Here is a 27,774-nt window from a genome sequence, read left to right as displayed (position 1 = left end):
TGTCTACAAACTTTAATTTTTTCTTTCCTATGCTCAACATTTATACATATGTATGTATGAAGGTCTAGGTACATATCTAATTAAAAAAAGGAAACAAATTTCCACCAGCATAGCATTCTATTATAAGGTGTATCAGATGCAAATAAAAATTTCTTACTTTTGAGCTTGTTTTGTTTTGTTTTGTTTCTTGTGGCAAAAGAAATATGAACTGGTAACACTGTTCATAATCTGTGCCCAGAGAAACGATTGCGGTTACCGACAACGGACTGCGACGTCGTCGATCGCGCGCGTGCCGTTTGCTTCTCTACCTTGCCTTTTGCTCATTCCTATTTTGACAAGTGACAAGCAACGTGTACGCGGAACGGAACTGAATGCATTCCGCAGCGGTGAATTCGATCTTGCTTTCGATCAAGTTTTTTTTGTGTGTTCTGTGGTCTGTGGTCTCGCGTAGTTTTGTTATTGTTTTTGTTCTTGACGTCTTACCAGTAGTAACTATCCAATAAAAGGAATATAAAACAACCGGTAGTCATTAAAAGAGTATCAAAAGCTTTTACAGTCTTGTGCCGCCATGGCTCAAAGCTGCGAGAGCTTCTCGTCTCGCTTGGCCAGCATCTCCAGCACAGCTGCCAGTCCTGCATCAGCGCCGAATCAGATGACGGGTCAATCGCTCTTGTTGTGTATGTATGGGGCCCTGACAACCCCAAGACTGCATAAACTCCCATTTTCCCACGCATTTATCCCACCTTGCGCTGCAGTTCAGCTGTTCTTTTTGCTTATTTTTCTATCGACTTTCACTGCTGCTTTTTGGCATACATACATATGTACATACATGTACAGTTGCGGCGAAAATGATAGCACCGCGTGGTACAACAGTCTTAATTGTTTATTTTTGTTCTATACAACATTTTTTGAACTTTGAAGTAATATAAAGTAGGTTGAGATGTCTCCTATCTGAGAGAAGTGTTCTTACTCTTACAACTTTCGCGGCTCTCAATAATTTAGGCAATTTTTCGAAAAAGAAGAAATTGAACGGCAACAAAAATAGTCAAAATTTGTATTTTATATAAACTTTTCCTTTTCCGAGCTTTTTAATATATAATGTTTTTAATTGATATAATAATAGGTAGATTAAGTCGTTTGTAAACAGACAGTTAAAAAATCTTAGTTGCTATCCCTATGTGAGGAAAACAGGAAGGTTGCTCATCTAAAATGATTCGTATTGCTTTAAAACATGTATCCAACAAGAAACTCGTGAAAGAATTGGGGCAATATACACATTTCGGTTGAAACTGCTGGTTTCTGAGTGCAAGAGGGGTCCTTTAAAGCCGGCCACAGAGCTTAAAATGGATCTTAAAAAATGTCCAAAGATAAGCAAAGCTAGATTTAGCTTAAAAGAATATAAATTAAGTTTTCGAAGTGTAAGAAAAAATCCGGTTTAGCAAGGAAGCCATGGGGAAAAGTGAATACAAGGTAGAAAAAACACTGGAGTTGGCCAAAATAAATTTGGTTATAGATCCTGTGATCCGGAGAGAGCCACATTTTGTTTGTTTGTTGCAAAAACTTTAGATCTTTTGTAAAACGACTACCAAATTAAAAACAAAACCCTTTAACTGACATTAAAATCTAATAATCATGCTGAGACAAGAATCATGGTATGTGCATGCTTTTCGTATTATGGAGGTGGTTTAGTACCCGTGCTGGAAACGATGATGAATTAACATGTCTATGTTATTATGTAATAAAAAAATAATGCTGCCTTATATGAAATATAAAATGTAGTTGATTAATGTATTTCCATCAGGGAAATTACCAAAAACAGACAAGATAGAGAGCTCTAAGGAGAGCTCTTTAAAACAGTGACTTTTATGCAATGTTTTCTCCTGCTCAGTCCCCAGAAATGAACCATAGGGAAAATCTTTGGGTAACAGTTAAAGAATATGTGTCTAATACGAAATCAAAGAAAAAGCTTGAAATGTTGGGGTCCTGCCAGATGTGTGGAGATGAATCCCTCAGGAAAGACGCGAAACTTAGGTTACATTTTATGACAGGACTCAGCCTTTTTTTTATTGCTGCCAAAGGCTTTAAAACAAATTATTAACCTTTGAATACAACTAAAGTAAACTATAGTAATGAAAAAATAGCGAAATTTCTTATAAATTTGAAGTTTTTTATGCTTTTATGAAATTAGTGCTTTTTTGGTTGCCGCCTAAATACAGGAATAATTCCAAATATTTCCAACTGAAGCCTTCAAAGCATACCAATTCTCTCGGATAAGTGGAATTAAGCCTCAAAGTTGACATAATAGTTTTAAAAACCTTCATTAGAAATATTGTTTTAACAAAATATCTCAAAGAAAGAGTAGTGTCATGGTGCTATTTTAAACGCCGCAGCTGTATATGTATATATGTAAATATGTAAATATGTACTTTGTGCAATCGCGTGTTTAGCATCTACTTTGTTAAATTAAATTCACGTTTGTGTATATTTTTCATGCTTTGACGAAGGCATTCCCAGCCTCTTCCCACTTCAGAATTAAGCAGCTGAAAAAAATATTTGGCATTGTATCTTTGTATGTATGTACATACATACATATGTATGTACATATAAGTTTATTTTTCGGATGCATGCTATTTTCGTATAATATCTTACTTGTATAGTAAAACGGTAAACATAATGCATAGTGCATGTGGCATCCTTCAAAAGTATGTGCAAATTTTAGTCTATAATCCACTTCTTTATCAATATACCGTTATATTTCGTGAGACTATCTTGGTGAAATCCCTTTTATTTTAATGTCTTGAAGGACTTTACCAATCACTTCAAAAAAGGTTTACCACAAACATTATTAGTTAAGCTTCAAACATCTTACAAAAATATTTATTACAAAGCTTTTGAAAGATTTTGCCTAATATTCAAGTTGAGTCTATTCGAGTGATCGATAGTAGTAGCTGGATTTTTATACCCGGTACTCAATAGCATCAATAGCCGAGTCGATTGGGCCATGTCTGTCTCTCCGTCCGTCCTTATGATAGCCTGGATCTTAGAGACTATAAGAGCTAGAGCTACAAAATTTGGCATCCAGATTTCTGTATGCTCACACTGTTACAAGTGTATTTCAAAAATGAGCCCCGCCCCCTTCCGACCCGCAAAAGGGCGAAAACCTCCCAACCCTACAATTTTGTTGGTTTCTGGTTGCTGGTTTCAGTGTGAGCATATAGCAGTCTGGAGCCAAAATTTGGTGGCTCTAGCTCTTATAGTCTCTGAGAACTAGCCGACAAACAAGACGGACAGACAGACAGACAGACATAGACTCGGCTATTGATGCTGATTAAGAATATATATACTTTATGGGGTCGGAAACGTTTCCTTCTGTGCGTTACATACAACCGTTATTCGCACAAATACAATATACCCTATTTACTCTTCGAGTACCGGGTATAAAAACGCCATTCCGTAGGGAATGACCATATCTATCAGATCACTAAATTGAGATCCGATTGGATCATTATTATAGCCACAATGAAAAAATTAATGTGCAGTGGCCAAACCCACCCCGTCCCGCAGCTTATATTTGTTTTTTGCACATTCTCTCATTCACACTCTGCTTCGCGCAGTGTGCGGCCTCTGCCGTACCTCTGCCTCGTCCTCTGCCGCGTCTCTGCCGTGACTCTGCAGTGTTTGGCCCTAGGCGAGGGTGGCGAGCTAAAGGAGCGAGTTGGCGTGAGAAGTGCTGTAGATGTAGATGACAGATGAAGAAAAAATGTAAAATTTGACAAAAAACCGTTAAGGTACAGATGTAGTACTGAGTACCGGGTATAAAAGTTGTGACGCGTAAGAAGCGTCTCACACGTTCGACACACACTGCAGAGTCGTGGCAGAGGCAGCGGCAGAGATGTGTCAGGGGCAGAGGCCATAAACTGCGCGAAGCAGAGTGTGAATGCTATAAGCTGCGGGACGGGGTGGGTTTGGCCACTGAAAATTAATTTCTCTATTGTGGCTATAATAATAATCCAAACAGATCCCAATTTGGTGATCTGATAGATATGGTCATTCCCTACGGAATGGCGTTTTTTTTCTGTTATCTTCAAAATTCTAGATTTGGGAGGTTTTCGCCCTTTTGCGTGGGCGGAAGGGGGCGGGGCTCATTTTTGAAATACACTGGTTTCAGTGTGAGCATACAGCAGTCTGGTGCCAAAATTTGGTGGCTCTAGCTCTTCTAGTCTCTGAGAACTAGCCGACAAACAAGACGGACAGACGGACAGACGGACGGACGGACGGACAGACAGACAGAAATGGCTCAATCGACTCGGCTATTGATGATGATCAAGAATATATATACTTTATGGGGTCGGAAACGTTTCCTTCTGTTCGTTACATACAACCGTTATTCGCACAAATACAATATACCCTGTTTACTCTTCGAGAACCGGCTATAAAAATTAAAAAACAAATCAAATCAATTCAAAAAAGTTGCCATCAGTAAGCTTAATTTAAATATTGAATATTTCGATGAAAGACATTTTTGAATATAGCGGTACTTTTTTTCTTGGAGCGTAGCAGTGATCGTTGAACGGTGCAATATGGGAGACTTAAGAATTAGACTAAAACTAAAATCAAGAGATGTAAGGGAATTCAAAACTAAGTTGAATGTGCTCTTAATGTTATATTTAACCGTTTCAACCAAAAGAAGAACCCTGAAAAATGATTTTTATTCGAAAAAAATGGCTTTTAGTAGATGGTCGAAGATGGTTTCAAGCAAGACCAAGGTCTTCAATATCCTCAAAAGTTATGAAAACAATTTTATATCGCTCTGAAAGTGTTCTGACGGTTAATACACGACTGATTACTTATTATTTAGTTTCATGAGGTCCCTTGAAGCTACGCGTTTGATAATTAAAGCACATGGGTACACGACTCATGTGTGGAAAAATGTGGACTGGGCCGTGTCACAGTGCCCAAAAATACTTTTGACTGATGAGTGTACTGTATAAGCTGTACTATATAGCAAAGAAGACTCAAAAGAATATGTTTGGCTTTCACAGATATCTGATAACTGCCCAAATTCTCGAAAAAAAGTACATGTTGGGTTGACCCTTTTGAGCTCCAGCCCATGTAAGCCTCCTCTTCCTAGCCTGGCATTGACGTATTTTATAAAGTTATGTGTGAGCGCATACTTTTTAATACAATACAGTAATATTACTATTCAAAAGGCCCCTGAAAAAGATCTTTCAACAAGACAATGATCTGAAGCAAGCAAGAAAGCTTGCTAGGAATGGAACTTTATCCCAAAAGGTTGACACTTTTCCATGTCTAGCTTATTGTAGAATGTGAAATGCGTAATTACAATTCGTTTAATTTCGTCAATCAGTTCACACTTTTGCCAAGTGTTTTAAGAATTATAGTCTCAGATTTTATTTAAGCTTGGGCAGGACCTTATGTGCACATGCCAGGTGGGAGTAAGGCCATAGTGAAAACAAATTTAATTCAAAACTACATATTAAACTTCAAAAAACATATAGAACATGAAACATATGCATTAATTCCAGATTCGTTCTTTATTTCGATTTTCTAAAAAAAAAAAAAACCAGAAGGGACGTGTGAGACGCATCTTACGCGTCACAACTTTTATACCCGGTACTCAGTCAAAGTACCTGTCCCATATTGTTTCTTTTACGAACTTTACATTTGACATTTGAAATTTGTTCTACACCTGTCATCAACATCTACAAACCTTCTCACGCCAACACGCTATTTTCGCTCGCCCCCCTCCCCTATATCCGCACACTGCAAATCCACGGCGGAGGCAGAGGCCGCACACGGCAGAAGCAGATTGTGAATGAGAGAATGTTAAAAAACAACAAAAACTGCTGGACAGGGTGGGTTTAGCCACTGGAAATTAATTTCTTCATTGTGGATATAATAATGATCGAATCGGATCCCAATTTATCTAATTGATATGGTCATTCCCTACGGAATGGCGTTTTTAGTTTTCTTTTATCTTCAAAATTGTAGCTTTGGAAGATTTTCCCCCTCTTCCGGGGACGGGTTTTTTTTTTAAATACACTTGTAACAGTGTGAGCATACAGAAGTCTGGATGCAAAATTTGGTGGCTCTAGCTCTTATAGTCTCTTAGAACTAGCCGACAAACAAGACGGACAGACAGACATAGACTCGCCTATTGATGCTGATTAAGGATATATATACTTTATGTGGTCGGAAACGTTTCCTTCTGTGCGTTACATACATCCACTTTGTGCACAAATACAATATACCCTATTTACTCTTCGAGTACCGGGTATTAAAACTAATATTTCATTGAACAACAGATTTTATGGGTACGGATCAAAAATCATGAAAAAAAAAAGATGGAGTGTGGTTGTACACTGGATGGGTTTAAAATTGGGTTAAACATTTCAGGCTCTTCAAAAAGGTATCACTTGTTCAATTCGAAGTACTGGAAAGGTCTCAAAAATAGTTTTGAAAGTTGTGAGGCGCGGCACTACTATTTCATTGAACACAACTGTATGTATGGCATATGCACGGCACGTCTCACTAACTCAAATAAATTCAATTCGAATGCATTCTATTGGACTTAAAAATATATTTACTTATGCATGTTGTGGTACTGATAAGAAGCAGTGCTTTTGTCACGCTACAATATTTGTACATCATTTGATGTGACCTTTTGAACGGCTTCTTATCAGTCTTTCGGGCCTGGCGATTTAGTTTTTCGATAAAGGGAGTCATTATTATTTCTGTTGGTAATTTTTATACCCGGCCCTCGAAGAGTTAAAGGGGTATTTTAGTTTTGTGCTCGATGTACATATGTACATACATACATTTGTATATTTGAGTAAGAAAGCGTTTCCGACTATATTTTGCAGGCTGGATGCAAAATTGCTTGCTCTATCTCTTATATTCTCTGAGAACTAGCCGACAAACAAGACGGACAGACGGAAATGTTTCCTTCTGTGCGTTTCAAACATCCGTTATTCCCCACAAATACAATATACCCTATTTACTCTTCGGGTTTAATAAATACAATTTATTTTTTCGGAATTTTGTTTGTCATTATTTCTTTTACTATTGTATCATTAAAGAAAGGTGATTCGTAAGGAAAGCCCTTCGTGTAAAATCACACCCCACGTTAAAGAGGTGTCAATGCAAAACATTTAGAAATTGCTATTAATGTATTGCCTAAACTTTTTTTGATGGCTGAGTTTGAATATATCGCCTCGAAAATCAGGTTTTTTGTTCCAAAACCCTCGAAAACGAATATTTGCCACAAGCACCATAGGATCTCAATGATTCACAGAATATCAAATCGATTTAGATATTTGCGCAAAGTCACGCGCTCGGAGCTTTTCAGCTACGTCTCTACCCTCGTTCTACCCTCAGCTATGCTCCACGATTCATGCCAAATGATTCAACGTGTGAACAAAGCGTGATTCGATACACATGAAAGCTCTACGCGATTCAGACTCAGTGTCTAAAACGACCTTTAGATAGAGATGACTGATGACGCACGCGTTTGCTGTATTCGCTACTAATCTGTTATAAATCTGCAGCTCTACAAAATTTCCACCCATGTGGTACATATTTACATTCCCGATGGCTGGACAGCGTTTAATTGCACTTGGAATCGGTAAAGGGACTCCTCTCACTCAACTTGTAGACAAATCGTGTCGGATAATGTTATCTACATATATGTATGTAGATATGTATGTACATACATATGAACATGTGTTATTACATTTGTGGATGAGTTCACTTATTATACTCGGTTCTCAAAGAGTAAAATGTGTATATTAATTTTGTGGTCGAAAAGTGTAACAAACAGAAGGAAACGTTTCCGACCCCATAAATTATAAATATTCTTGGTCAGCATCAATATCTATGTGTGTCTGTCCGACTTGTTTGACGCCTGTGCTCAGAGACTATAAGAGCTGAAGTCACAAAATTGTGTGTGAAGACTCATATGATATCACATTGAATAAAGTTTGTCTCAAAATTTTGCCCACCCCCACAAAGGGCGAAAATCTGCAAATTTGCAGAGGCACGGCAGAGGCAGAGGCCGCACACTCCAGAAGCAGAGTGTGAATGAGAGAATGTCCATTCTACAGAGAATGTCTACATCCATTCCGCAGAGAATGGCAATATCTACCAGAGTTATAACCGGGTATAAAAGTTATGACGCGTCTCACAAGATCCTCCTCGTTATTTATCTGTTGACTAAAGTAAATAAAGAAATAAATCTGATTTGATAAGAGGGCATCTCATAGTCGGACATGGGCTAGGATATAATTGCTCGCTTGAACTGGGATAGTATTTTAATATATGTATGTATGTACATATTTCATGCAGATAACGTAGGCATCGCTTTGGGTCGTCGTCGTTGCAGTCGCAGTCGCTGTCGCAGCTGTTGTTTTCTAGACTTTTGAGCTTGATTTTCCATTATATTGATTTAGTGTTTCCGCGTTAGGCGTTGTGTCAGCTTCACTACCATTTATTTTGTGTTGAATTATTTTTTCTCGGCGTCTCCAGTTCTCTCCTAATCTGTTCAAGTAACTGCTAATACATAAGTACATATGTATGTACATATGTATGTACATACTATAGCCCTGCATGAAACCACAGAATTCATAAAAGCACAGCTATACTTATGCATGTTTAATGCTTCAATCATTAGATATCTGATATAAGTCACCGTCGCCAATAGTCACATTAGGATTTTTACTTTCTTTCTATTAATTATTAATAATACTTATAAATAATAATTATGTGTGAATACAAAAAATAAAACTAAAAAAATTATGGTTAAAGTTAGAGTTATATTTTTTCGCTCAAAAAATAAAACCCAAACTTAAATAATTAAAGTAGACTGCAGACTGCAGACTCACGGCAGAGGCAGCGACGCGGCACTGCGCGAAGCAGATTGTGAATGAGAGAATGTGCAAAAAACAAATATAAGCTGCGGGACGGGGTGGGTTTAGCCACAGGAAATTAATTTCTTCATTGTGGCCATAATAATGATCCAATCGGATGCCAATTTGGTGATCTGATAGATATGGTCATTCCCTACGGAATTTCTTTTATTTTCTTTCTTTAGTTTTCTTTTATCTTCAAAATTGTAGGTTTGGGAGGTTTTTCGCCCTTTTGCGGGGTCGGAAGGGGGCGGGGCTAATTTTTGAAATACAATTGTAACACTTGTCTGAATGCAAAATTTTGTGGCTCTAGCTCTTATAGTCTCTGAGTACTAGGCGCTCATCAGGACGGACAGACGGACAGACAGACATAGACTCGGCCATTGATGCTGATCAAGAATATACATATATACTTTATGGGATCGGAAACGTTCTGTGCGTTACATACAACCACATATACAATATACCCTATTTACTATTCGAGTACCGGGTATAACAATAAGGAAAGGTACACTGACTGAGTACCGGTTATAGAAGTTGAGACGTGTAAAAAGTGTCTCACACGTCCCTTCTCGTTCGGTATTGAAAGAGTTCAAAGACCCTACAATGAACGTGGAAACGTTGCGAAGTTTCAGCTTCCACCAACCCTCTACTCAGGTTATGTACCGACTGACCGTCTGATTTTTAAATATTTTATCTGATTAAACCTAAACTTTTCGAGTACTGGTTTTGCAACTAATAAATCCAGTAGAAGCTATTGGACTAGTGGTGCACGTTTCACAACCCTTTGAATCAGGGTATTAAGATTCTATTTATCTGGAATCTGGATTTGCATCTCAAAAGGACGCATTCCAATGCACTCAAAAGCTTGTTGCTTCAGCATTTATTGCGTTCCAGTAATAGGATCAAATAGCGAAAAAAAGTGCGGTTCATTTTATTGGCTACAAAACGGTAATGATGACAGCTACAATGATTTGATCGCAGCTTGTTGCTGAAATACAGTCAGAATAAGTTCTATGCCCAGTAATATTTCCTTTTCCTTTGCCGTAACTACAATACAAATTTCGATTTGATCTCATCTGATACTTGCAGTAATAAGCTCAAAACTATATTAATGTGTAATTGAATTTAATTATTTTTGTTAAATCGTATTAGTATTAGTTCAACTACGCATATGTACTTGCGTTTATACTTCTTCTTGAAACAGTGTAATATTAGAATGATCATGAGTATGGATATGTATTTGATGATGACCGTAATGATGCCCTCTGTCTGTTACGTTTGTACTTATGTATGCACAGTAACCAAACACATTGTAAGAGTAGGATGGATAACAATTTATGTTCTACGTACGTATTCTAGTTCTGCTCGCATGTTTCGATTTTTTTAAAGCTCTGTCTAAACATTCCCATCTCTTTATAAGTCTATGACCTTTCGGAAGACGTTTTCCCCCAATACTAAAAATCCCCTTATTTAGGTTAGGTTAGGTTAGGTTGAGGCGGTTGTCGGAATTTTTCAATCTCGACACACTTAGGCCGGTTTCGGCCCGTTGTGATTCCGCTTGGATCTAATGCCTCTTCTCCTCCCGTTTGTCACGGTGTCAGCAGTGCTCCCATCCAGATGCTCTCACAACGTTTGCTATCTTCCTGGGGCCAATAGGAGCCATTTCTGAAATGTCGTTAAGAAAAGGTGAGCCTAGATATCTTAGTGTCCTTCTACTGAGAGCCGGACAGGAGCAGAACAGATGTTCTACTGTTTCCTCCTCATCCTCGTCTCTACAGATGCGACAGAAGTCGTTATGGGGGGCAACCAGCCTATTTGCGTGGTTGCCTATCAGCCAATGAGAGAGAGCCCTGTGAAAGAGCGAATGACTACACTGCACCTATGTCTGCTGAGTTTACATAGTTCAGCGGGGCGTTTTTTTGGAGATGTCTGGCTACGTTTGTCGAGTGATGCGACATCTTGGGACCATTTGCCATCTGTTGTTTGTTTGCAGGGTATAGTACTCCTTTATTTTGAGCTTGCAAGTGGCCATTGGCATACGTATTTCCTCCTTATCTTGGTTAAGGGGGAGTGTAGTGCCGGATCTGGCCAACTCGTCTGCTATGCAGATCCAATGTCTTTTTTGCAGGTGTATAGGGCCATTGTGGCCTTCTTCACTCTTTCTTTCGTGTTTAGGTTCCAATTTAACTTGTTGGGGGGTTAAGTGGCGGGTTTTTGAACTTGTTAGTAAATAGTACAAGTTCCGTTTTCGAGGCATTTACACCCAATCCGCACGATCTTGTCCATTCTGACAGTCGCGCAAGTTTTGTGGTCATAAGATCACAGAGTGTTTGGGGGAATTCCCACGTGAACATTAGGACAACGTCGTCTGCATGTGCTACCACTTTGCAGCCCCCCCCACGGTCCACCCCCAGGTCAGTCAGGGTCGCCGTAATGGCTCCTGGCTCGACGTTGTTGAAAGCTCTCTCAATATCAAGGAATGCCGCTAGGGAGTATTCCTTAAGGTGTAGAGCTTTCTCTACACCTGAAATTACTTCATGTAGGGCCGTTTCCGTGGATTTACCTTTCCGGTATGCGTGTTGTGAGTCCGACAACATCTGAGGGTTGATGATTGTCCTCAGATGTAGTCCGACTATTCTTTCGAATGTTTTTAGGAGAAAGGAGGTTAGACTTATCGGTCTGAAGTCCTTTGCCGTTGAGTAGGAGGCTTTTCCCGCTTTCGGGATGAAGACAATTTCTGCCTTGAGCCATGCCTTAGGGATCTTTCCTTCCTTTAGTATCTTCTTGAAGATACATTGTAGCCAGTGGATGGGTTGGTCCCCAGCCTTCTGAAGTTGAGCCTGGATGACCTTGTCTGGCCCTGGCGATTTGAACGGTTTTAAGCTGTTCACCGCCCAGCAGATATTCCGTTATGTGAGGAGGTGCGCCATCGAGATGGTTGGGCATTCACCGGGGCGTTCAGGTGGTTCGGTGGTTGTGCACCCTGGGAAGTGAGTATCGAGCAGGATGTGTAGGGACTCCTTGCTGGAGTTGGTCCACGTACCATCTGTACTCTTGATGTATCCTACAGAGGTATTTTTTTTGAGAGGATCTTGCGCAGCCTTGCGGCGTCTGCCGTCTCCTCGATCTCAGTACAGAATTTTTGCCAGGAGGCTCTTTTCGCTCTCCTAGTTTCTTTTTTGCATAGGGCAAGACTGGACTTGTAGTTTGACCATAGTTCGTCCTCGTTGCTGTTTTTGGCTCTATTAAAATTTGCCCTGCAGCTTTTACGTAGGACATCAATGTTCTTAGTCCACCAAGGGGGTTTCTTTTTCCCTCTCGGTTTTATTGAGGGACACGCAGCCTTGAAGGCTTTGTTGCATGCCTCCGTGAATCTATTTACAAGACTGTTAAGGTCGTCTTGTGTATCAGGGCAAGTTGGTGCTGTTAAGAGGAAGAAGTTCTTCCAGGGTTTTAGAGTATGTCTCCCAGTTGGCTTTCCTGGGGTTGATATATCTATCAGCTATTGGGCATTCGAGAGATATTATCGTCTCTATGTACCTATGGTCAGAGAAGGAGTGCTCTTCTAGGACTCTCCAGCCCTTAATTAAGCCCAGTATGCTATGGGACACTAGGGTAAGGTCTATGACCTCCTGTCGGTTCTTTATAATGAAGGTAGGGTCGTTTCCCTGATTACATAGGACCAGATTCGAGTTTAGGATGAAGCTGAAAAGTGACTCACACCTTACATTTATGTCCGAGCTTCCCCATTGGGTATGGTGGGCGTTGGCGTCGCACCCTATCAGTAGGCCTGTGTTTGACCTCTAGCTGGCTTGGTGGTACAATCAGCTTGTAGTCCTTCGTCGCTAATCCACAGACCTTGTCTCCAACCACCCAAGGCTCCTGGATTAGGATTACGTCGCCTCCGCACGATTCCAAGCGGAGTAAGAGGGCAGCCGTTGCTGCTTGCTGGTGGAGATTTATCTGAAGAAGCCTCAGAGGGATCCTTGCATATCTCCACCACTGTATTGTCGGCGTCCGACTCGCCGGAGCTCTCATTACGGAACATTGCCTCGAATTCGAGCATCAGCTCCGACTCTAGGGAGTCACTTTCATGGGCCATCTCCAGCTCGTTGTCGGGTGCTTCGATCTCCGAGGCAACATCCTGCTCGACTGGTTTGTCGACAAGACGCGCCCCGTCCGCTGCATCCGACTTGTACACCTTTATGGTGACGGAGCTGAACCCGAAGTTGAGCTCTCCTTTGGCTGCCTCGACCACGGCTTGGTTTGTGGGGCCCTGCGTCGCCTAAATCTTGAATGATAAATATAGATTTCGAATTAATAGTTCAAAAGTGTTAACAAAGAAATTCGTTACTTGTTGGTCATTTTTTTAATTTTAAATCCATATTTCAAAGGTGGTGCTAATTTTTTTTTCAAAACTTGACTAGTTTTACTTAAGTTTCTTAAATAACTTGAAAGTCTTTAATAGCGAGAAGGGACGTGTGAGACGCTTCTTACGCGTCACAAGTGTGGTTTTTTCCAAATTTTTTTTCGTATGTCATCTGAATCTACACTCTGAAAAAAATAAATAGCACCAGCAAAATAATTGTCGGCTCACATTTTTAACTTTAATGAAACTTTAGGCACATTTTTTATAAAGGAAAGACTCCTAAAAATCTGGATAATAAAACAAAACATTTTTTTATACCCGGTACTCGAAGAGTAAATAGGGTATATTGTATTTGTGCACAAAGTGAATGTATGTAACGCACAGAAGGAAACGTTTACGACCCCATAAAGTATATATATTCTTGATCAGCATCAATAGCCGAGTCGATAGAGCCATGTCTGTCTGTCCGTCTTGTTTGTCGGCTAGTTCTCAGAGACTATAAGAGCTAGTGCCACCAAATTTTGCAAGACTTCTGTATGCTCATTGTTATTGCTATTGTTATAGCCAGAATGATGAAATTCACTTGCACTCATTCATTCCAGCAGCTTTTTTTATTCTTTCTCATACTGTATCGCCCGCACTCTCTACTTTATGCACCGTCCGGCTCGGAGGGAGTGGAACACACGGAGAGTGTGTTGGTGTGAGAAGTGATGTAGATGTAGATGACAGATGTAGAAATGTACATATGTATATACATATGAATGTACACTGACAAGCAAAACTGTAACACGAGTTCAAGCTTCTCACTTCAACGGTCAGTATCTTCTCTTCTATTCTCTTGCCGCAGTCTCAAGAACTTGTTCTTGTTTTGATGGTGACTTATTTAAGAATGTGTTTTGAAAATTTGAAGACATTTGATAGTCCAGAAGAAATACGGTAATTGAAAATGTGAAATAATCCAAGTGTTACAGTATTGCACCGCGGTTACATATTAAACAAAAGATTGCATTTACAAATTTTGAATAATGTTTCCACTGGGCTTTATTACACCCGGTACTCGAAGAGTAAATATTGTATTTGTGCAGAAAGTGAATGTATGTAACGCACAGAAGGAAACGTTTCCGACCCCATAAAGTATGTATATTCTTGATCAGCATCAATAGCCGAGTCGATTGAGCCATGTCTGTCTGTCCTTCCGTCTGTCCGTCCGTCTTGTTGAGCACCTGGATCTCACAGACCATAAAAGCTAGAGCCACCAAATTGTGCATCCATACTTCTGTATGCTCTCACTGCTACAAGTGTATTTCAAAAATGAGCCCCGCCCCCGCAAAAGTGCGAAAACCTCCCAATCCTACAATTTTGAAGATAAAAGAAAACTAAAAACTAAAAACTCCGTAAAAAATTCCGTAGGGAATGACCATATCTATCAGATCACCAAATTGGGATCCGATTGGACCATTATTAAGGCCACAATGAAGAAATTAATTTTCAGTGGCAAAACCCACACCGTCCCGCAGCTTATATTTGTTTTTTTGCACATTCTCTCATTCACACTCTGCTTCGCGCAGTGGCAGAGGCCTCTGCCTCTGACACGTCTCTGTCTCTGCCGCGTCTCTGCCATGACTCTGCAGTGTGTTGCTCTCGGGGAGGGTGGCGAGCTAAAGGAGCGTGTTGGCGTGAGCAGTGTTGTTGATGTAGATGACAGATGAAGAAAAATGTAAAATTTGCAGATGTAGTACTTAGTGCCGGTTATAAAAGTGACGCGTATGCAAACCAAGTGGGACATAATATCTGGCGAGGACAAAATTAAGTCGAAAAAATACTCAAGCATATTCTGAGCGTGATATATGCTAAGGGTCTTTCCACAAAACATTTTGAAAAATTTATGAACTGAAAAAATTGGAAACGTGCAAAAGTGGATACATTGACTTTTTGAACAAAAAATAAAAACTTTTAATGAAGCCAGTTTTTTTTTGTTTTAATTATTGTTTTGTTTAATTGTCAAATAAATAAAGAATCTATTACAAAAAAAATCCGAAAAATTTAATCATTTTTACAGATTTTACAGGCGTTTAAACACTGAAAAGTGGTAACCAAGTATCCACAAATGCTCGCCACTGTATAACATATGTATCACACTAAGGTTACATACAGTTGCGAAAAAAATAATAGCACCACTACAACACATTTTGTTCTTGACCAAAAAAAAAAAGAAATTACTGTTGCGATTTTTTAAAATTTTTAATTTTTCAAAAAAAGTGTTTGGTTAGGTTAGGTTGAGGCGGTTACGTATGCCGGTTTCGGCCCGTTGTGATTCCGCTTGGATCTAATTCCTCTTCTCCTCCCGTTTGTCACGGTGTCAGCAGTGCGCCCATCCAGATGCTCTCGCAAAGTTTGCTAATAGGAGCCATTTCTGAAATGTCGTTAAGAAAAGGTGAGCCTAGATATCTTAGTGTCCTTCTACTGAGAGCCGGACAGGAGCAGAACAGATGTTCTACTGTTTCCTCCTCATTCTCGTCTCTGGAGCTGCGACAGAAGTCGTTATAGGGGGCACCCAGCCTATTTGCGTGGTTGCCTATCAGCCGATGCCCTGTGAGAGAGCGAATGACTACGCTGCATCTATGTCTGCTTAGTTTGCATAGTTCAGCGGTGCGTTTTTTCGAGATGTCAGGCCACATTTGTCGGGTGATGCGACATCTTGGGACCATTTGCCATCTGTTGTTTGTTTGCAGGGTATAGTACTCTTTTATTTGTAGCTTGCAAGTGGCCATTGGCATACGTATTTCCTCCTTATCTTGATTAAGGGGGAGTGTAGTGCCGGATCTGGCCAACTCGTCTACTATGCAGTTGCCTTCAATGTCCTGGTGTCCCGACACCCATATTAGGCTAATAACATATTGCCCTGCCATCTCATGTAGAGATTTGCGACAATTTGCCACTGTGCACTATGGGTAAAAAGCCAGTTTTTTTGGCATTTACCAAACCAAAAGAGCTCTAGGCTCTACAAATTGGAACCCATTTACGTCGTATTTATTATAAGAAAAGGTATTCAAACGATTAATTATGATCAAAGATTCTTTAAAACATTTTAGAACTTTTAAAAAATATATTTGATTGACTGATTGAATGATTGTTTGGTTAAAAGTAGTTTGATTGGAATCGCTTCAACATACAATTAAATTTCGCTTAGTACTTGTTTATCTATGCAATAAATTGGATAATTTTCGTTTGAATTGTAATAGTTTCATCTTTAGTTAGTCAGTTTTTGTCAATACTCTTTAAATTACAACATGTTATTGCGTCTGCTTCACCATTGTTGTTGGTCCAGACCTCCAGCAGCGGCTGCATGAGTTAACTCATAGGCATCTCCAAAATTTAAAATTGTTCGAAAAGGGGCAAAAACGGGCAAAAAGCATTAACACCACGTGATTCTATAATATTTGGTCAATAACAAGTAACTTGAACTTCTGTGCAGTAGAGTGCTGTGCAAAAGTAATATTCCACAGAAAACACGTGCAATTGTTAGTACCAAGCTAAAAAGACACACGAACATAACATTGGACAATTAAAAAACAACACACAACTATACAAAAACATGTATTAACAACTAATTTAAATACCTCGACCTGTCATTTCCATATTTTTGCTTGTATATAAACTTTGTAATCGAGCTACAATTACATCTGCAAGTTGCTCAATTTTTCCCGCACTTTTTCACAAGTCCAAGCATCTCAAAAAACATATGGTACTAGGTAAAAATCTTCTAAAACCAGTTTTGTTCTATGTGGGTATTTGGGAATCAGAAAAGTTAAGTCGCATTCAAATATTTTACCCAAAATAAATTAAATAAATGCCAAAAATTCGGGCTTTTTACCCATAGTGCTGGTCGTACCCATAGGTCGAATTCGACGAAATCGCGTTTAGTGATTTCAGTGCCGCCTGGCTGTCACTATAGATATTTAGGTGAGTACCCGCGACTGAGATCTCTTGAAGGCATCTTAGGCTTAATTTACAGCAATGACTTCCGCTTGGAAGACACTGCAGTAGTCTGGAAGGCGAAAGGAATGCCTCATATTTAGTTGCCCGGAGTAGATTCCTCCGCCAACTTAGTTGTCTAGCTTGGATCCATCTGTAAAGATGTTTATGGACCCCGTTGGGCCAGGTGTGCCCTCGAGCCATTCCTCTCTGGGGGGGATTATACCCTCGAAGGGGTTGGCTGTGTACTCTCTGGGAACGCAATAATCAGTCCTATGAGGTACTATATTAGTGTCCCTTAAGATCGCTGAGTGACCATATGGATGTGACGTCCATAGGTCCGAATCTCGCAGACGTATTGCTGCCCTTGCTGCCTGTTCTTCCCCTGCAAGGTCTATCCCCTGCAGGCATAGGATGGCATTTAGTGCATCATTTGGTGTGGTGCGGAGAGCGCCACTGATGCAAAGAGTGGCCGTTCGTTGGACTTTTGCCATTTGAGCGGTGGTTGTCTTTTTTGACAGAGCCGGCCAGCATACTGTGACTCCGTAGAGCAGTATTGTTTTGGCAACAGCTTGGTATTTCCATTGGACTATACGTGGGTTCATGCCCCATTTTAGTCCGATGGCTTTTTTGCAGGTGTATAGAGCCATAGTGGCCTTCTTCACTCTTTCTTTCGTGTTTAGGTTCCAATTTAACTTCCTTACTATTACCAACCCAGGGTAACTGGCACTGTTGCTAAAGGTTAACCTACATTTGTTTAATGTTGGGGGGTTAAGTGGCGGAGTTGTGTACTTGTTAGTGAATAGTACAAGTTCCGTTTTCGAGGCATTTACACCCAATCCGCACGATCTTGTCCATTCTGACACTCGCGCAAGTTTTGTGGTCATGAGGTCACAGAGTGTCTGGGAAAATTTTCCCGTGAACTTTAGGACAACGTTGTCTGCATATTCCACTACTTTGCCTCCGTGAATCTATTTACAAGGCTGTTAAGGTCGTCTTTTCTATCAGGGCAAGTTGGTGCTGTTGGGGGAAGAAGTTCTTCCAGGGTTTTAGAGTATATCTCCCAGTTGGCTTTCCTGGGGTTGATATAACTATTAGATATTGGGCATTCGAGAGATATTATCGTCTCTATGTACCTATGGTCAGAGAAGGAGTGCTCTTCTAGGACTCTACAGCCCTTAATTAAGCCCAGTATGCTATGGTACACTAGGGTAAGGTCTATGACCTCCTGTCGGTTCTTTATAAAGAAGGTAGGGTTGTTTCCTGATTACATAGGAATAGATTCGAGATAAGGATGAAGCTGAAAAGTGACTCACCCCTTACATTTATGTCCGAGCTTCCCCATTGGGTATGGTGAGCGTTGGCGTCGCAGCCTATCAGTAGGCCTGTGTTTGACCTCTCGCTGGCCATCTTGCGGACGAGGTCACTGGGAGGGTCACTTTGGTCGTGAGCCATGTAGAACCACACCACTCTGAGGTGTGTCCCTTGCAGCTCTAGGCTAGCTGCTATGTTGTCGCATTCGCTAAAGTTGTGGAGCAGAAAGATATTTATGTGCTTTCTAGCTAAAATGCAGGTGCGAATTTTACCTTCCTTTGGTGGTACAATGAGCTTGTAGTCCTTCGTCGCTAATCCACAGACCTTGTCTCCAACTACCCAAGGCTCCTGGATTAGGACTACGTCGTCTCCGCTCGATTCCAAGCGGAGTAGGAGGACAGCAGTTGCTGCTTTACAGTGGTGGAGATTTATCTGAAGGAGCCTCAGAGGGATCCTTGCATATCTCCACCACTGTATAGTCGGCGTCCGACTCGTCGGAGCTTTCGTTCCGGCACATTGCCTCGAACTACAGCATCAGCTCCGACTCTAGGGAGTCACCCTCGTGGGCCAACTCAAGCTCGTTGTCGGGTGCCTCGATCTCCGAGGCAACATCCTGCTCGACTGGGGTGTCGACAGGACGCGACCCGGCCGCTGCGTCCGACTTGTACACCTTTACGATGACCGAGCTGAACCCAAAGTTGAGCTCATTTTTGGCTGCCTCTATCGGGGCCAGCGACTCCTTATTTAGCACGACCAAGGCTTGGTTTGTGGGGCCTTGCGTCGCTTCAACTTTAACGACCTTCCAGTCCGCTGTTGGAAGGTTTGGGTTGCATCGCTGCAACATTAGTAGGATGCGTTCTGGCTCTTTAATGGAGGCCGGCACCCAAATTCTCGCTCTCGGTCTGCTGGGCACTTCGCTCCAGTCGACTGCTGCTAGTTTAGCGCCTGGGTAAACTTCACCGACTTGCGCTACCGCTGCTTTATATAGCTGCACGGAGCGCTCATCTTCGCAGGCTATGATTTTGGTGTTGCCCTGGAACCATCCCATGTCTTTGCAGACTGGAGGTGGGCCGGGGTCCTTGTCCAGGAGCTCGAAGCAGCGGTCGGCCAATGCCGCTTCCACCCACTTCCACTGGCTCCTCGGGATTCTTCCGTCCGCGCTGCCTTTGTCGACGACGCCTATCAGCGTCCTCTCCTTGGCAATCTGCGCGAACGACACGTTTGGCAGTATCCTGGATCGCTTTGCAGCTGGTCCAGGTGTCTCTTGCGAGCGCTGCCTTTTTGGTTGCTGGGGCGGTTTATGCGGTTCCAGAGTAAAGTTCGGAAGCACTTCCGAGGCCTACTTTACTTTCTTCAGCCAGTCCGAAGGGCTGGCTCCTGTGCGGAGTCGGAGTCGGAGTATGTGCCCTGCACTCCTCTTTTCGGCATCCGTGAAGCGTTTGGCTTCTGCTCTGGTCGATGGCCCAGCCTCCCCCTCTACTTAGCCCCTCTACTTTGACAGAAGGTCGGGCCGCCGCAATATTGCTTAGCTGCCTCTTCAAGGCGTCAGTATTGGGGGGTGCCGTGCAACCCACTCCAGGATTGGAGTGGGGCTCGCACCCTCGCTTTCCACCGAGCAGGTCTTTCCTCCAATTCAGCGGGTTAGGCCAGGCCTTTGGGCCGCTGCCTTTTCCTGCTTGGGATTGTTCCCTTTAGACTTTTGGGGACAGTCATTCTCATTCTTTTTTTTTTTTGTTTTTCTTATTATTATCATTTTTATTTGTATTCATTCTGATCCCACGAGATGCAGAGAAGGGGAACGGTCAGTCCAGGCAGAGATCCACGTTGCCCGGGTAAGGCATCATTAGAACAGGGGGCTGCCATTTCCCTGAGCTCTCCGTTCACGACTGGGTTAGTTTTTATACCGGGCCCCCAGCCAGACTGACTCTCGGCACAGGTCGAATGACACCTTAGTCCGGTCCGGTTTGGGGTGGGTGGGTGGTATGTGGGTATGTGGTATTGTGTGGGGAGGGGAAGTGTGTGAGTTACTTATACGAGGCGGCACCACAAGCGCATCGTCAGTGTTGCTACTTCGCGAACACCCGCTGGCTGTCCGGGGCTGTTTATTTCCGCTTATTTGCAGCTGACCTACCTAAACAAGGTAGGCCGTTCGCTATCCGCAACCTGCGACCCGTCCGGTGGCCTCAGCTAGGCCCCCTTGAGCCACCTCATGCTCATTGGATTCGTCGGATTATTTAGGATATCCCCAAAAAACCAAACGTTCGCAAATTATATCGCATACGTGTCAAATGTGAGAGTTAACCCGATAAAACGCTCACATTCGTAGTCGCATGTGATCGAAATATGATACTTGTGTCGTTCAGTTTGTGGCAGTGATTCAATAATTTATGATAGCTCACAAATATCCTTTTGCGAGACTTTTTTGGTTTTTTTTATGAGACTTTTCTGATCTTTCTAGCAATTCGGTTATGACAAAGAATAGAATCAAAAATCATTATTTTCGAGCACGTATCAATAAGTGCAAATCGAAAATATTCAGAAAATATATCACAAAAATCTCTCAAGAAATTCTTTTTGTGAGGGTTTTTTTGCCTACCCATTGCGTTTTCCAATAAGAAAATATGCACATACATATGTACATATGTTCAAATTGTAATGTTAATTTATTTATGTATAAAGGTGGTGTTTTAACAAAATTTAAACTTTTTCTAGTCAATTGCTTCGGTTTCCGCCTTTCTCTCTTGTGCATATTGAAAATATTTTTGCGATCGAAGTCCTCGTTCTCAAGAGCAAGTGGGGGTCGGCACAGCACTGTCTATTGTGCTGCTCTGCTGCTGCGCTGCCGCTCACGTACACGTGCATTACAGTGGGTGGTACCAATACCAATGTTTGTGCTGCTTACGCACTCAAACGCACTGCAAGCATGTGTTTGTATCCGTGCCGTCCACTTGTTTAAATGCATCTGTAGACTCTTAAAAAATATATTAAAAATTGGCGAAATATAGAAGTTATTTACTAGACCTTACTTCGCCACTCTATTATTATTCTTTATTTGGCACAACACTTGGAGCCAGAAGCTCTTATTGATTTTGATTTATATTTTACGCTTTTCGTTTTTGTCTGAACACTTCTCCGAAAACAAATTTTAAAAAATCAACACAAAGTATGGCGCACTTTATTGAAATGAACAGAAAATAAACTAAACGATTAGCTCGCATTCGAGCTCGTTTGTGAGCATTTTTCAGGACTCCCGCAAAAGGTACGTTTTTGGTTTGCTAGGTCCTTTACATGAATGATATTTCTTTGTATTATTGAATATATTTTATATACAACATATGTACATATGTATGTATGTATGTATGTACAGTAAGACCACATATGTATTATTCGTACACCGTCATCACCCAAGTTTGAACCCCTATAATTGGCGTACGGTCAACGTAAACAGAAAAAGTTAATTTTTGTTTGCTATATTTAGTCTTTATGATGACTAAAAGCACTAGAAACAGTCTTTCCCCCAAGGTATTGGTGCCCCATGAATTAATATTGACCCCTTCCATAAGCAGTAACGGTTGCAAAAGCTCCCTCGATGAAATTTTTCCACACAGGCTTCATGGAACTCAAGTTTACTAACCGTAGTGAAATTCAGCTGGTTGCAGTTTTAAATGAGCCAGACTTGATCCAAAAAAGATTAATTTTTTGTAAATTTGAAATACACTTGTAACAGTGTGAGCATACAGAAGTCTGGATGCAAAATTTGGTGGCTCTAGCTTTTATGGTCTCTGAGATCCAGGCGCTCAACAAGACGTACAGACAGACGGGCAGACAGACAGGCAGACAAGACATGGCTATATCGACTCGGCTATTGATGCTTATCAAGAATATACATATATGTAGACTCTATGGGGTCGGTAACGTTTCCTTCTGTGCGTTTCAAACATCCGTTATTCCCCACAAATACAATATACCCTATTTACTCTTCGGGTTTAATAAATAAAATTTATTTTTTCGGAATTTTGTTTGTCATTATTTCTTTTACTATTGTATCATTAAAGAAAGGTGATTCGTAAGGAAAGCCCTTCGTGTAAAATCACACCCCACGTTAAAGAGGTGTCAATGCACATTTAACCTCTAACATTTTGAGCACAATAATTTAAAAACCGATTTTCCTTAAAAAAAAAGGAGCTGCCACGCCCATTTTTTCAAAAAACCTTCCTCTTGCTATTCTTAACTAATATGAAAAGACTAAATCCAAAAATCTTGATTCGTTCGCGAGTTGTTAATTTAGGACAACAAAAGTGGTCATTGGGACCATCGTGCTCTGGGACTTCACCACTCACAATGAGCGGTGAAGTTTCGCTTGTACTATATATAAAGAATCTATGTATGTACTGTATGGCTAGTGCCATGAAGAAATTATATAAGGAGGTGCCATCGGGCTCGTTTTTCACGCTTGTGAATGCGAGTGAAAGGCTTTGCGCAGTAAGTGTGAATGAAACGAAACGAAATTATCGTGTGATGGATTAACCCCATGATGGCATGGGGATACAGTTGCCCATGAAAAGAACACGTAAACTCGTTTATTTCTTTTCATTTTATTTTTCAATAAGCTACTACTTGAAAGTAGTCGTTATTTTATTTTTTTAGTATATTTTTTTTTGTTTAGGCTCTTAATAAAAAAAAAAATCAAATTTTTTTTTCAAAATCGAGAATTATTTTCAGAGCGCATATGCTAAATATGGGGGGTTAATAGGGTTAAAAAAAGAACGAAAAAATTCGTCCGCACGCAACCTTTCGCATCAACAAGCGACTTCATGGTCGCATCCATGAAGAAACTATAAAGGAGGTCTCGTCGTCGGCAGCGTTCCTCGGGTAATTTCCCCCTACGTTCAGTGCTTGTCTGCTTGTTGACGCGGAAGGTTGTGCGCGGACAAATTTGTTGTCCATTGTCGTTTCAGTCACACTTACAGCTCACAGCCATGACTGCGGTGGGACGCAAGTATGAGCAGCTTTTACTCTTATTATTGTAAAGTTGCTCTCTCTCTCTCTCTCTCTCTCTGCACGCCCTCTCACTCGCACTTATTGACAGCATTGGTACGTTTCCCTCTACAAAGCCGACGAGACCTCCTTTGTTGTTGCTTTATGCTTTATAGTTGCTTCATGGGTCTCATCATGGTCCATAAAGAAACTATAAAGGAGGGCTCGTCGGCAAAAATAAGGAAGTTAAGCGAGTGAAAAGTGCGAGTGAACGGGCTCTCGTTGTAAGTTTGAGGGCAACATTTTGTCGACAAGCAAACGAGCACTGAGAATTAGGAATACCAGCGAGTAACTCTGCAACCGACGAGCCCTCCTTTATAGTTTCTTCATGGTCTACCAGCTGTTATCTCAGTCCACACACGCACTTTGTATCGATATATCGATAAGAATCTGTGGATTTTATTAACGTTGCTGGATACTCAAGAAACAAATAGTCGTTCCAAAAATGTTTGCCTCAGTTTTTTTTATATAAAGTTTGGCAGAAATTTTTTGTTTTTGCTAATAGTGACCGGGAAGAGTAGATATCGTCTACTCGATTGTCTATTACCGATACATCTATATATCGATAGCAGCCTAGAAACGGCATCGTTCGCCAACTCAGTTTTTTGTGTGGGTTGGTTTGCTCTTTGCAGCATTTGCGTGAGCGTAAATACGCCTATGTTGTGCTTTCAGTTTCACTCTCATTTGCCTTTTTTTTTGTTTTGTTGGAGTGCTCGCTTTAGTTTCCAAGTTCAAACAAGTTAAATAGTATCCATGCATACGCACATGCATTGTTAAATAAGTACATGTGTACTTATGCATGCAAATGCTTTTTTTATAAATGTGCTCATGTGGGCTCATGTTAATTTAAAATCATCGATTTTTTCTTTCTGCCCTTCATGATACTCGTGGATTTACTTGTGTGCTTATAACAGAAACAATATGTATGTATGTACATATATGTATGTGTGTACATATGTACAAAGGCTCACACGTTTATGAGTAATGCTGTTTTGTTCTCTTCCCACTTCACTTCCATTCCATTCGCACCATTGCAGAAAGCTTTTACGAACAACATCAGCAAATTCAACTGAACATTTATGTAAAAATCCTCGACTTATTTCATGTTTCGCCACGCCAACAACGAAGAGCAGCAGGAACCACATCAGCATCAGGAACACCTGTGGATCTTCGACAGCCGAAACTACCATTGACAGAAACAACTTCTAACCAAATAATTTTAGCAAGTCAGACGAACATCAGCAGCGGAAGCAACAGCAACCATATACGTTTTGAAAGTAACCAAGAACATGATAAGGAAGACGTAATCGGAAACGAAGACGTGTTAGACGGCGAGGACGTAGTAGGAACATTGCCATTGCCATTTCTTTGCATAAAGAAGAAAAATAACCTCCTCCCCCGACCTTCCCGTGCATCTCGCTCCTCTTCGTACTCGGATCTGTGCAGCTACTGCAACTGTCCATCAACCCCGCCTCAGGAGCCAGGCGTTACGGCTGGTATCATTCGATCCGCTGTTACCAAGAAGCTTGTACGCTCAGTGACGGCCACCAGCATCATGGACATGCCCTATAACACCTCGCCTTCGCTACGCGTGCGCACCACCTCACTGAATCAACTTAAAAAGACCGCCGACCTGGCGATAGAGAATGAGCTTCATGTGTGCCCGTCGGTGATGTCCGAGGAGCTGCGCAAGCTCCTGCCACCTACCTCGGAGACGGTGATGACGAAACCTTTTCCCATCCGCGGGGAGCGGACAATCGCTGACTGCACTACACCCCACGTTATAGCGATGGTGGGCTTGCCTGCCAGGGGCAAGACCTTTATCTCAAAGAAGTTGGCGCGATACCTAAACTGGATAGGGATTGCGACGCGCGTGTTTAACCTGGGCGAGTACCGTCGCCATGCTACAACAGCTTACAAGTCACATGAGTTTTTCCGCGCCGACAACGAGGAGGCGATGGCCATCAGGAATAGGTGTGCCAACCAAGCGCTTCACGACTCTTGCGAGTGGCTGCTGAGCGGCCAGGGTAGCATTGCAGTGTTTGATGCTACCAATTCGACGCGGGACCGGCGACAGCTTATCTACAATATTGTGGTTAAGCAGCACGGTTTCCGTCTTTTCTTTGTAGAGTCGATCTGTGACGATCCGCAGATAATCGAACAGAACATTTTGGAGGTAAAGGTGAGTTCACCAGATTACCTTAACATGAACACCGAGCTGGTGGTGCGGGACTTCCTGCAACGTATCGAGCATTACGAGGAGCGCTATCAGCCAATCGACGAGGTCACCGAATCACATCTCAGCTTCATGAAGGTCTACAACGCTGGGAAAAAGGTGGTAGTCTACAATAACGAGGGTCACGTGGAGTCGCGCATCGTCTACTATCTGATGAACATACACATAACGCCGCGAACCATCTATCTGACGCGCCATGGGGAAAGTGAGCACAACCTAAGCGGGCTCATTGGTGGCGATTCAAATCTGAGCGCACGGGGTCATCAATACGGCCGGGCCCTGTCCTCTTTCATTTCGCAGCAGCATATCGATGGACTGCGTGTGTGGACCTCATGGATGAAGCGAGCCATCCAAACAGTGGCCGATGTGAAAGCACCCCAAGAACGCTGGAAAGCGCTCAACGAGATCGATGCTGGCCACTGTGAGGAGATGACCTACGAGCAGATCAAAGAGCGCTTCCCCGAGGAGTTCAAGGCGCGTGATGTCAACAAGTTTGCGTATCGCTATCCGCGCGGAGAAAGCTATGAGGATCTAGTGGCGCGTTTGGAACCCGTCATCATGGAACTGGAGCGGCAGGGGAATGTCTTGGTTGTTTCTCACCAGGCAGTTCTACGCTGCCTCTTCGCTTACTTTCTGGATAAGTCTGCCGATGAGCTGCCTTACCTCTATGTGCCCCTGCATACCGTCATCAAGCTCACCCCCGTGGCCTACGGATGCAAAGTAGAGCACATTAAACTGCCAATTGATGCGGTAGACACGCATCGTCCAAAGCCCAAGATTCCCGGCGATGTCAGTGAGCCCGGGCTCGATGGCCTGAGCGGTGAGCTGGTGGCGCCCGATGGCGTTGGCAAGGTGCTCATTGTGGGCGATGATGTGGCGACGGCAACGAATGGTAACGGCGGACGCGTTGATTCCCAACCCAACCAATGACGACGGTGGCTGTACTGGTTTCGTCCCTCAAAATCAAAGACACTTTAGGATCAATCATTCATCGCTGAACGCCTTTCCCCACACAACCCCAGGAACAATGCACAAGTTACTTTTTCATCGTATACCCACAGCACACTAACAGGCGTTAACACGTCCTCCCTGTGAGCACCGGGATCGATGCTGATCGACAGTTTTCTCTAGTGGACTATCCGTGTTGCTATCCATGTCTGTAGATGGATAGCTGTCTTTTATATTCATTAGAGATTGTATATACATTTAAGCTATCCTTTTATTTTGTTGCCTGCACAAAAATCTGACTTTCTTTGAGCCATATTATTGATTTTTTTAAGCAATTCAAGTATTGAATTATGAATTATGATCGTGGTAAAAGGAAATAATAATACAAAACCTAACCGTTTATGTCTAAAAGAGATACTATGGAATAAGTTGATTGTGAATTATGCACATGTCCTAGCCTGACCTACATACATGAAATTAATTTTATACACATGTTTGTAAAAATTAGAGCTGGCAAAATTAAAAAAAAGAAAAACAGTAATCTATTAAAACAAACCCTAAAAATCAATATATTTAATATTGTGATATATTTTTGGTTGTATGTTTTTGCTGAAATTAGATTCCGCGCGCTGCCGAAAAATGAGGTTCCCATAAAGAAAACAGAAACCTTAAATATGTTTATAACATCTTCAATTCTCTTTTCACTTTTCTAATTTTTAATTTGTTTTATAACATTTTTATCTCTACATCTTTACATATTTAATCCCCTTCATTAATACAGTTTTTTTTAAAACACGCACAGACTTGTTCACTGTATGAAAATCCTCGAGATCATATTTCTCTCAAAAAATACTACTGCTGCATAAATTGCACTTTCCGGGTTTTCCAGAAAAATGCTTTTCTATGCTTTTGCTATTCTTTTGCGGAGCACACGTCGTTTTGCGTGGGCATTTAAAGTAATTGGGACC

General features: G+C 41.6%; 2 protein-coding genes across 4 annotated transcripts in view; both read left to right on the top strand.

Moving 5' to 3' along the window:
- Positions 1-27,774, top strand: part of LOC117903560 — an 89,072-nt gene that overhangs the window by 14,928 nt on the left and 46,370 nt on the right. The gene's annotated exons all lie outside the window — the stretch shown is intronic.
- Positions 496-27,704, top strand: LOC117903561 (6-phosphofructo-2-kinase/fructose-2,6-bisphosphatase 1). Of its 2 annotated transcripts, none has more exons than XM_034815764.1 (2): positions 496-677; positions 24,756-27,704. In XM_034815764.1, the coding sequence occupies exons 1-2, from the start codon at positions 569-571 to the stop codon at positions 26,786-26,788; spliced, it is 2,142 nt and encodes a 713-aa protein (XP_034671655.1). In that variant the 5' UTR covers positions 496-568; the 3' UTR covers positions 26,789-27,704. The 2 variants fall into 2 exon arrangements, with proteins under 2 accessions (XP_034671655.1, XP_034671656.1); XM_034815765.1 differs by lacking the exon at positions 496-677 and adding an exon at positions 8,506-8,564.

This window comes from Drosophila subobscura, chromosome A (assembly GCF_008121235.1).
Source record: "Drosophila subobscura isolate 14011-0131.10 chromosome A, UCBerk_Dsub_1.0, whole genome shotgun sequence".
Classification (NCBI taxonomy): domain Eukaryota; kingdom Metazoa; phylum Arthropoda; class Insecta; order Diptera; family Drosophilidae; genus Drosophila; species Drosophila subobscura.
This window is presented reverse-complemented; position numbering and strand designations above follow the sequence as displayed.

Bases quoted from the DNA above. Each gene is read 5' to 3' on its own strand.
- LOC117903561 (XM_034815764.1), top strand. From the start codon at position 569: ATGGCTCAAAGCTGCGAGAGCTTCTCGTCTCGCTTGGCCAGCATCTCC. The intron at 678-24,755 runs GTATGTATGGGG...AACGAAGAGCAG, and splicing joins GGGTCAATCGCTCTTGTTGT to CAGGAACCACATCAGCATCA.